Source organism: Rana temporaria, chromosome 3 (genome assembly GCF_905171775.1).
Source record: "Rana temporaria chromosome 3, aRanTem1.1, whole genome shotgun sequence".
Taxonomy (NCBI): Eukaryota; Metazoa; Chordata; class Amphibia; order Anura; family Ranidae; genus Rana; species Rana temporaria.
The window spans coordinates 481241287-481251780 of NC_053491.1; the positions used below are offsets into that span (position 1 = coordinate 481241287).

General features: G+C 45.9%; 1 protein-coding gene across 1 annotated transcript; it reads right to left on the reverse strand.

Moving 5' to 3' along the window:
* Positions 1-1465: 1465 nt before the first annotated feature.
* On the reverse strand, positions 1466-9829 carry LOC120933676 (beta-1,3-galactosyltransferase 5-like). The gene is made up of 2 exons (XM_040347015.1): positions 9019-9829; positions 1466-1955 (listed from the first exon to the last, which is right to left on the reverse strand). The coding sequence occupies exons 1-2, from the start codon at positions 9596-9598 to the stop codon at positions 1498-1500; spliced, it is 1038 nt and encodes a 345-aa protein (XP_040202949.1). The 5' UTR covers positions 9599-9829; the 3' UTR covers positions 1466-1497.
* Between the last annotated feature and the right edge of the window lie 665 nt (positions 9830-10494).

Here is a 10494-nt window from a genome sequence, read left to right on the forward strand (position 1 = left end):
TCCATCCCAGGGGAGATATATCCGCGGAAACAGATCCGCTGGCGTGTACACACCATAGGATCTATCCGCTGAAACCCATTTGCTGGGATTTATCTGCGGATGGATTCTATGGTGTGTACGGGGCCTCAGTCTTACATTTTTTTGACCAGCTTGGCCTACACATTGTGGTCATTTGATAACAGCTTTTAAAGACTCATACTTTCCTTCTTGACCTCCCTCCGTATTTTTCCATATTGACCCAGTGAACTGCCAAGGTAAGCCCCGGAAGCAACGGGTATCAAAATCTAGTATCCTAAATGTAAAAAGTTATTGTGCAGGGTTAGGTTGGAGGCCAGGATCAGGAAGCCCAGATACACATCCAATGGGAAGAAGGGGATATCCAGAGTATTGTGGTAGAAGAGACGGGCTGAGGAGAAATCCCCCGTTGGACAGAAAATAAGTGTATTGAGAATTTGTAGAATTTGTAGAAAGGGACCTCAAGAAAAGGTATTCAGAATAACAGAGGACATTTTAATCTTATATTTTTTTTTGACCAGCTTGGCCCACACATTGTGGTCATTTAATAACGGCTTTTAAAGGCTCATACTTTGCTTCTTGACCTCCCTCCGTGTATTTCCATGTTGACCCAGTGAACTGTCAAAGTAAGCCCTGGAAGCAACGGGTATCAAAATCTAGTATCCTAAACGTAAAAAAGTTATTGTGCAGGGTTAGGTTGGAGGCCAGGATCAGGAAGCCCAGATACACATCCAATGGGAAGAAAGGGATATCCAGAGTATTGTGGTAGAAGAGACGGGCTAAGGAGAAATCCCCCGTTGGACAGAAAATAAGGGTATTGGGAATTTGGAGACAGGGACCTCGAGAACTGGAATTTGTAATAATGTTGGACATTGATAATTAGTCTTATTTTCTTGGACCAGCTTGGCCCGCTCATTGTGGCCATTTGATAGCAAAATGTTTAGGCTCACACTTTGCTTCTTGACCTCTCTCCATGTTTTTCCACATTGACCCAGTGAACCAGCAGGGCACCTGGCCTGGAAGCCATGGGTATACAAATCCAGCCCCCAAATTCAAAAGTCATTGTGCAGGGTTAGGTTGGAGGCTAGGATTGGAAGCCTAGATATACATCATCCATTGGGAAGATGGGGATAATGATATCCTGAGTGTCCTGGTATAGGAGAGAAACTGAGGCTCCTGTCAGAAGAAATCCCTCGTTGGACAAAAAATAAGGGTATTGGGAATTTGGAGACAGGGACCTTGAGAAGTGGTATTTGGACTAAAGGAGGACTTTGAAAATCATCCAATTGGAAGACAGGGATATCCTGAGTATCCTGTTAGAGGAGAGGGGCTGCTACAGGAGAACCCCCCCCCCCCACACTGGACAGAATATAAAGGTTTAGGAAATTTGTAAACAAGGATCTTTTGAAGTGGTATTTAGAATAATGGAGGACATTGATAATTAGTCTTATTTTTTTGACCAGTTTGGTCCACTCATTGTGGTCATTTGATAGCGACACTTGTAGGCTCACACTTTGCTTCTTGAACCTCTCTCCACATTGTTGTTAAATTCTCCATATCGATATCGTGAACCACTAGGGCTTCCTGGAAGCGACAGGCATCAAAACGCAGCCCCCAAACATAAAAGCGTTTTTCGTCCCGCAGGGTTAGGTTGCTGGCCAGGATCAGGAAGCCTAGATACACATCATCCAAAGGGAAGACAGGGATTTCCTGGGAAGCCCGGTAGAGGAGTGGGACTGCGGCTCCTGGGAGGAGAAATCCCCCGCCGGACAGGAAATAAGGATATTTGTTGTTTGAAAACAGAGACTCTGAGACTCTGTATTTTGAGTAACGGAGGACGATAGAGTGATGCTGCACTGCGCCATGTAGTGAACGCGGGGTTCCGTATTCCTTGATGTACCGTACCAATGCGGCAGGATTCACAAATTCATCATCGTCACCTGAAAGAGAGCAACATTTTATATCATAAGTTTAAAGAAATATAAAACACGTGTTTTGTAAATCAATAAAGCTGAACTCCAGGATTTTACTTATTATCGCAGGTTGAATGCATATATGTGGTAGCATGGTGGTGGGTCTTACCACTGGGCTATCTCATAGTAGATGCTTCCATGGGCCTCTGCTGTTCATCTTCTCCTCTGCGGGAGAAGATGAGTCAGGTTTTGACAGTTAATTACAGCCAATGATCAGAAACACCGCCTCCGGTTATTAAGATCCACTTAAAGGGCCAATGAGAGGTGGTGGCAAGCAAAAAAAACACCCTTACAGTGGAGCCAACCATGGTTAAAGAATCTTTATGTCTAGGGGTAGAGGAATAAGCTGTAGTGCCGTGGAAAGAAGAGACTTTGGGGGGGGGGGGGTGACCAGAACTGGTGGAAGCCTGCCAGAAGGTGGAATAAGATAAGTAGGGATTGTGATGGACGTGCTAAAATGAAAATTTTATTTTGTGTTAGGATTAGAATCACTGAAATGTTTCTCTTTCCTATATTCCTTATACTGTTTATTTGTTTTTATACGCATTATGCATATGTATGTATGGGTATGATCAATACTGCTTATTTTCCTTGAGTATTTTATATCAGATATTGTTTTAAAGTAATAAACTCAGCATTGAAAATACAAAGGACATGTTATTAAGAGCAGATGTCATCCCCCTCACTCTCCACTCTTCGCTCTCACTCCGTCCCCCTCCCTTCTAGATTCCTCAGTTATAACAGGAAAGCCTTCCCCTCCCCCTCCTTTTTCACTCGGATCTCCTGAAAGCATGGACTCTTTATGACACGTGGATTTCCAAGAAGAACATAGAATAGGAAACCATCCCTATATGAACTGACCAATGAGGGCTTCATGCCAAGGACAAGCCACACAGGGGGGGTGGGTGAGTGGGAGTAAAATGTATGATGTGAACCTATCAAATTTGCTTGTGTGTGTGATGTCATATTGTTTATAAAAAGACCAATAAATGGGTTTGGCCTCTCTGTTGGGACTGAGCTGAGAAAAGGTGAGGATGTGAAATCTCTCTCTGGTTTGCATGCTCTCACCTTATTAATTTGAATCAAACGGCAGAATGGGTAATCCTGAGGTTGTATCAGGGCCTCATCCACATCAGGATGAGCTTTATGTTCAGGTCGAACATGAGTTCAACTCGAACATTGGCTGTTCGCCCGTTCACTGAACAGCAAACAATTTGGGGTGTTCGCAGCAAATTCGAAAAGCCCCGGAACACCCTTTAAGAGTCTATGGGAGAAATCTAAAGTGCTAATTTCAATGGTTAATATGCAAGTTATAAAAAGTGTTTGGGGACCCGGGTCCTGCCCCAGGGGACATGTATCAATGCAAAAAAAAAAACTTTTTAAAAACTGATTTTCGGGAGCAGTGATTTAATAATGCTTAAAGTGAAACAATAAAAGTGAAATATTCCTTTAAATTTCGTACCTAGGGGGTGTCTATAGTGTGCCTGTAAAGTAGCGCATGTTTCCCGTGTTTATAATGCCGCACGCACACGGTCGTTTTTTGTGATGAAAAAAATAAGACATTTTTAAAAACGTCATTTAAAATGATCGTGTGTGGGCAAAACGTCGTTTTATGTCTTCTGAAAAATGACAAAAAAAAAATTCGAACATGCTTAAATTTTTTATGTCGTTTTTCAGAATGTCGTTTTTTGTGTCATAAAAAAGGACTGTGTGTAAGCTAAAATTACGTTTAAAACAACGTTTTTAAACCCGCGCATGCTCAGAAGCAAGTTATGATACAAGCTTGAATGGAACAGAATGCCATTGTACGTGTTGTACGTAACCACGTTTTGCTAGAGCATTTTGAAAAAACGATGGTGTGTAGGCAACGTCGTTTTTTAAAATGAAGTTTGAAAAACATTGTTTTTTTTCATGAGAAAAAACAATGTTTTTTTTCATGAGAAAAAACAATGTTTTTTTACTCTCTCTCATCCCACCCTCTTCCTGCGGCCTGCCAGGTTGCGTGCTCGGATAAGGGTCTGGTATGGATTTTTGGGGGAATCCCATGCCATTTTTTTTATTTGGTGCAGGGTTCCCCTTAATATCCATACAAGACCTGAAGGGCCTGGTAATGGAATTTCGGGGGACCCCCATGCATTTTTTTTTTAAATGACTTTTATCTTTGTTGCCAGGACCTGACAATTCATTATAGCCGCGAGTAGTTTTAAATTACTTTTTTTCCTTTAGAAATATCATTTTGTGCAGGGACAGGGGAAACATGCGCTACTTTACAGACATACTATAGACACCCCCAGGTACGAAATTTAAAGGAATATTTCACTTTTATTGTTACACTTTACGCAATATTAAAATCACCTTCCGTTTTTAAAACTTTTTTTGCATTGATACATGTCCCCTGGGGCAAGACCCGGGTCCCCAAACACTTTTTATGACAATAACTTGCATATTAACCTTTAAAATTAGCACTTTTGATTTCTCATATTCATGTCCCATAGACTTTAACGGTGTTCGCGTGTTTCAACAAATTTTTTGCATGTTCTGCTGCGAACCAAACCGGGGGGGGGGGGGGGGGGCAGGTGTTCGGCTCATCCCTAAAGATAAGTATTAAAGCTCATTTCTCTATCCCTGGGCTTAAAGAGGAGCTCCTCCCCAGTCTTACCAAAAAGATTAAAAGTCAGCAGCTGACTTTTAATATGACACTTACCTGTCCAGGGATCCCCTCACCCGAGCTGATTCTTCAATCGGCTTCGGATCCAGGCGCTGGCATCTTAGGTATGGGAAACCAGCAGTGAAGCCTTCTGGCATTACAGGCAGCTTTACGCATGCATGAGCCTCGCTGCACTTTGTGAATGGTCCCACACTGTGGCGACTGGTGCTTTACGTTTTTTTGGGGGGGCAGCAAATAAACCATCCGACCCCCCCATTCAATTGGTCAAATCTTAACCACCCCCCACCCCTGTTGATCGGTCGGTCAGTCAAACCCCCACGCTCACCCCGTCGCTTGGTCGGTTAAACCCCTTACCCCCCCAGTCGCTCTGTAGATCATCCGTTCGTCCCTGCACTTACCCCATCCAGTCCGCGGGCAGCTTCGGCAACTTCCCTTTGTGTCTCCCCCTAGGCGCCTCCCCCCTGCTCCTGGCAAATATGGTCGCTTCTCCTCTCGGCCAATTGGGTCGCTTCCTGATTAAGCGCCTCCCCCCTGCTACTGGCCAATACAGTCGCTTCTCCTCTCTGCCAATTGGGTCGCTTCCTGATTGGCTGAGAGGAGGAGCAGGAAGACAACCACGAATACAAATTTGCCATTGTCACCCAAGTGGGAGGGCTCAGGGCACAGTGCTCTGCGCCCCAAGCCCACTCTTTTTTTAAGCCAATTAAAACCCCAGGCTCTAATCACGTGCTTAAAAAAAAAAGTAAAGAAATCCATGTGTCCGATGCATGGATTAGGGGGGTGGTGTGCCCCGTATGGAGCGGCCACCACCAGTCCTGATGGCTGCGGGGGGTGGGAGAGTGTAAACTTACACACAGATCATGAGGGTGATCTGACTCAGAGGTGGAAGTGGGTCCCTGTCAAAACAAAAAAGTAAATAAATAAATAAAACGCTCTCGCCTTCTGGGCGGCCTCCCGCCGTATATGCCCGCTCTGCGCTTTGACATTACCTTATATAGGCAAGGGGCCCTTGTGACATCACATGCCCAGAATGAACTAGTCTGTGACATCACAAGGGGGCAATGTCACCCCGTGGCCCCACCCATTGCCTATATAAGAAATGTCAAAGAGCAGAGCGTGCATAAAGTGGGAGGAGTTTTTGATCTTTTGGGTTTTTCGGCATCCAGCAGGCATTGTGATTGATGATGGATTTACATTGAGTGACACTATTTATTTATTTATTTTTGAATAAAGGATTTGTCAAAAACTGTCTCTCGTGTTTTTATTACTTTTTGACACTTTTTCAGTGCATGGGCAAGTGGTACAATGTACCCGATACACATTCAAATGGGGGGGATCTTTGTTAAAGGGAGCTTCCAAATTCAGATAAGCTCCCTGCCTGCAGACCCCCACAATCATAGCCCCGGGTTGTGGGGATGAGGCCTTTGTTCCCATCAACATGGAGACAAGGTGCTTTGGGGTGGGGGGACAGAGCTTGAGAACATGTGGCCTGGTATGGTTCAGGGGGGGTTTGCTCACCCCCCCCCCTTCCTGACCTGTCAGACTGCATGCTTGGATGAGGGTCTGGTATGAAGTTTGGGTTTACCTCCAAATCCATACCAGCCCCTAAGGGTCACGTTATTTGTTTATTTATTTTGCTAATTGCAGAGTGCCGGAAATTGTAACTGCGAGTCATTTTAAATGTGATTTGACTAGTTTTTTTTAGAAATGTAATTTTTATTACAGCATGTTTTATGTATGCTACAGATGTGCCACTTTACAGGCACATTGTGGGGACTCCCCAGGCACTATATTTAAAGGAATTTTTCATTTGCACTTTAAGCATAATTAAAATTACTGCTCCTGCAAAAAGGATAGTTTTTTCTATAGTAGCCAGACCCCCATACCCCTTTTATGGCCAATGACTTGCATATAAGCCTTTAAAATGGCCACTTTAGATTTTTCCTGTTCCGCTCCCATAGACTTCAATGGGGTTCACTGTTGGGGGACAAAACCCATCAGTGGTGTGACCGGGAGACTGAGGCTGCTGTCATCTCTCTAAAGCACAGGGTTGTTCATTGTGCGGCTTGTGGGACTTTCATTCTGCAACTCTGAGAGCAGTTTAGATGGACCCTTGGACCCCTTTCACACGGACAGATAGAATGGTGCTTTTAGCTGCGGATTTTACCACAGCTAGAAGCACACAATGCTTTCCTATGACATCATTCACACACTACGGTTACCTGCAGTTTTGTTCCTCAGGGTTTAGTGCGGATAGAAAAAATAGATCTCAATGCGTCCAGCTGCGAAATTCAGCAGCTATCGGCACATAACCGCAGGTAATCGCAGTGCACTGTGTCAGCTGCGTTTGGTATGAATCTTGAGGGGGAACTCTACGCCAAATTTCAAATAAAAAAATGGCATGGGTTCCCCCTACAGGAGCATACCAGGCCCTTGGATCTGCTATGGATTTTAAGGAGACACCCCGTACGCTGAAAAAACGGCGTGGGGTTCCCCCCAAAATCCATACCAGACCTGTATCCGAGCAGCAGCCCGGCCGGTCAGGAAAGGGGTGGGGACGAGCGAGCTTCCCCCCTCCTTAACCCTGCCAGGCCACATGCCCTCAACATGGGGGGATAGGTGCTTTGGGGCAGGGGGCGCCCTGTGGCCCCCCACCCCAAACCACCTGTCCCCATGTTGATGAGGACAGGGCCTCTTCCCGACAACCCTGGCCGTTGGTTGTCGGGGTCTGCGGGAGGGGAGCTTATCGGAATCAGGGAGCCTCCATTAATAAGGGAGCCCCCAGATGCCGGCCCCCCACCCTAGGTGAATGAATATGGGGTACATCATACCCCTAGCCATTCACCTGGCGGAAAAAAAATGCAAAAAAACACACTACACAGGGTTTTTGAAGTAATTTATTAGTCAGCTCCGGGGCCCCCTCTCTCTTCTCTGGCTCTTTTACGAGGGGGGTCTTCTTCTTTGATGTCCTCTGCAGGGGGGGGCTGCAGGTCTTCACCGCCGTCTGGTTCTCTTCCGCCGGGGGGGGGGGGGCGCTTTGTTCTTTAGCTTTTTTACAGCGGCCCCCCTCCCGGGCTTCTTCGACGTCTTTGGCGGGGGGGATGTGTCGGACTTCAACGCCGTCTGGTTCTCTTCTGCCGGGGGGGGGTAAACGCTTTCTTCTTTAACTCTTTTACAGCGGCCGCCCTCTCGGGCTTCTGTCGGCGGGGGGTGCCCGGGCTTCTGTCGCCTTCTGTCTTCTTCTTCGATGTTGACACGTCGCTTCCCCCGGCAGAAGAGAGCCAGACGGCAGTGAAGAACCGGAACATTCCCCCCCGCAGAAGCTATCGAAGAAGAAGGCCCCCCCTAGTAAAAGAGCTAAAGAAGAGAGGGGGGGCCCCGGAACTGACTAATAAATTACTTTAAAAACCCTGTGTAGTGTGTTTTTTGCATTTTTTTTCCCGCCAGGTGAATGGCTAGGGGTACGATGTACCCCATATTCATTCACCTAAGGTGGGGGCCGGCATCTGGGGGCCCCCTTATTAAAGGAGGCTCCTGGATTCTGATAAGCTCCCCTCCCGCAGACCCCGACAACATGGGGACAGGTGCTTTGGGGTGGGTGGGGCCACAGGGCACCCCCTGCCCCAAAGCTCCTATCCCCCCATGTTGAGGGCATGCGGCCTGGCACGGTTAAGGAGGGGGGCCCGCTCGCTCGTCCCCACCCCTTTCCTGACCGGCCGGGATGCTGTTTGGATACGGGTCTGGTATGGATTTTGGGGGGAACCCCACGCCGTTTTTTTCAGCGTACGGGGTGTCTCCTTAAAATACATAGCAGATCCAAGGGCCTGGTATGCTCCTGCAGGGGGAACCCATGCCGGTTTTTTATTTGAAATTTGGCGTGGAGTTCCCCCTCAAGATTCATACCAAATGCAGTACTTGGTATTGGCAGGGATCCAAGAAGGATTCCCGTTCAATATCGTGCCGCGGCTAAACGCAACCGCAGCTAAAAGCACTGTACAAATGCAGCTAATCGCTGTGCCTGGAGTCTTGAATTCCAGCAAAACATAAACATGCTTTTAGTTGTGGCAAAACAGCCGTTCGTCTGAAAGGGGCCTTAACCCAGCCTGCACCCTATATGGAATCCAATGAATGTGGCTGCACCAGCCAGAGTGGGGCCCCAAAGTTATTACACGGTTAACACAATAATACACATTCACAACGGGCGTTAAAGCAATGTACAGGAACAGAAAATTCCAAATGGTCTCTTGAAATTCTGGGTGACTTCAAATATTTGCAGCCCCCTTTCTTGTAGAATTATTCGTTCTCATTTTTTGAACCTGCTGACATTAGCAGCACAATAACATCTTGACGTTGGCCACATACCTTTGAATACGTAGGCAACATGGGGCATCTTAAAGTGTAGCCACTCCAGGAAGCACCTCTCCTTCAGAGATAGGTTATGATGGTCCTCCATAAAGTCCCACTGCAGGATATCCTTATACTCCTCACTCTCCCTCTCCACTACGCTCATGTAGCCAACGCTGTCAACCTGAGCCATCAGGAAGATCGGCCTCACCCGGTAGCCCTCAGTCATCCCTTCCCTGGCCCACGTCTGCCTTAGTGCTGACCTCCTGTTGGTGGACCATGGGTTGGACTTGATCGCCAGCAGTAGCAGGGGTTCCGGCGGGTCCTGAGTCAGCTCTGACTGTGGGGAAAGAAGGACCGAGCAGTGATAATTCTGCAGGTAAGGGTACTCATACAGGAACCAAGGATATTCAAGGTGATAGGTGTAAGTCGCGTCTCGGAGAGTCACTGACTGCCGCTGAGGTGGAGGCGGGCTTTCTTGGGTGCTTTCTTGGGTGCCATGGTCCACAGTGGGGGGATGCAGAATTTTTTTTGCAATAAAAAGGAATATAAATGTACACAGGCAGGCCTGGAGAAAAATTACCATCCGAATCTTCATGTTGGCCTGCAAAAGAAGATCAGAAGATAGAAAAATAGAAGATCAGAAGAGAGGAAAATACCATCTTGTGCCGCTAGAAACAGTGAATTTTTTATTATTATTATTTAGGGGATTCAAACAATTTATTGTCATTATCCACTTAAGGACCAACCCAGAGCAGATATACTGCTACAGGGCGGCCCTCCTGTGCAGAATCACGTATATATACGCCTAGGGGGCATGTGCGTGCATCACTGGCAGGCCGCTTTTGCTGTGATTACTAGTGTTGCTCACGAATATTCGTATTGCGAATATTCGGCTCGAATATGGCATATTCGAGTATTCGCGATATATTTCGAATTTCGCGGTGAATATTCGGGATTCCGAATATTCGCATTTTTTCAATTTTATTTTTAAAACAGATCACATCCTATCGACGTCTAAAAGCATTGCTGGTATGATTAGAGACCCTGGGCCGAGTAGCTAAGCTGAGGCGATCCTTTTATGTTGCCGAATTTAAAAAAAAAAAAAATTTGAATTTTCGCTAATGCGAATGCGAAAATGATTGCGAATTTTCGATAACTGTGGTAGGAGAACTCTGATTGTCTCTGATGCAAAAGGGGGGGGCTTTGTGTATGTTTCTGTTATGAATATTTGTATGTTTGATATTATTTTTTTTTGTAAGAAGGAAAAAATTGCGCATACCTTAAAAAAAGGGGAGAATACAGCAGCAACTCAAAAATGTTATACAACATAAATTAATACAAGACAGAAAATGGAGTCGCTCTACAAGAATAAAAAATATGTCTAGTGACAAGACATGTGGGCAAATTATAAAATAAGCAAGCGCAAATAACTTGTGAAATACACAGTGAAACAAATATATAAAGAAATATAGTCCCAATAATAGAAAAATA

Coding starts and splice junctions, on each gene's coding strand:
- LOC120933676 (XM_040347015.1), bottom strand. CDS start 9,598: ATGAAGATTCGGATGGTAATTTTTCTCCAGGCCTGCCTGTGTACATTT. Junction 1,956..9,018: donor TGTTGCCTACGTATTCAAAG/GTATGTGGCCAA, acceptor GCTCTCTTTCAG/GTGACGATGATGAATTTGTG.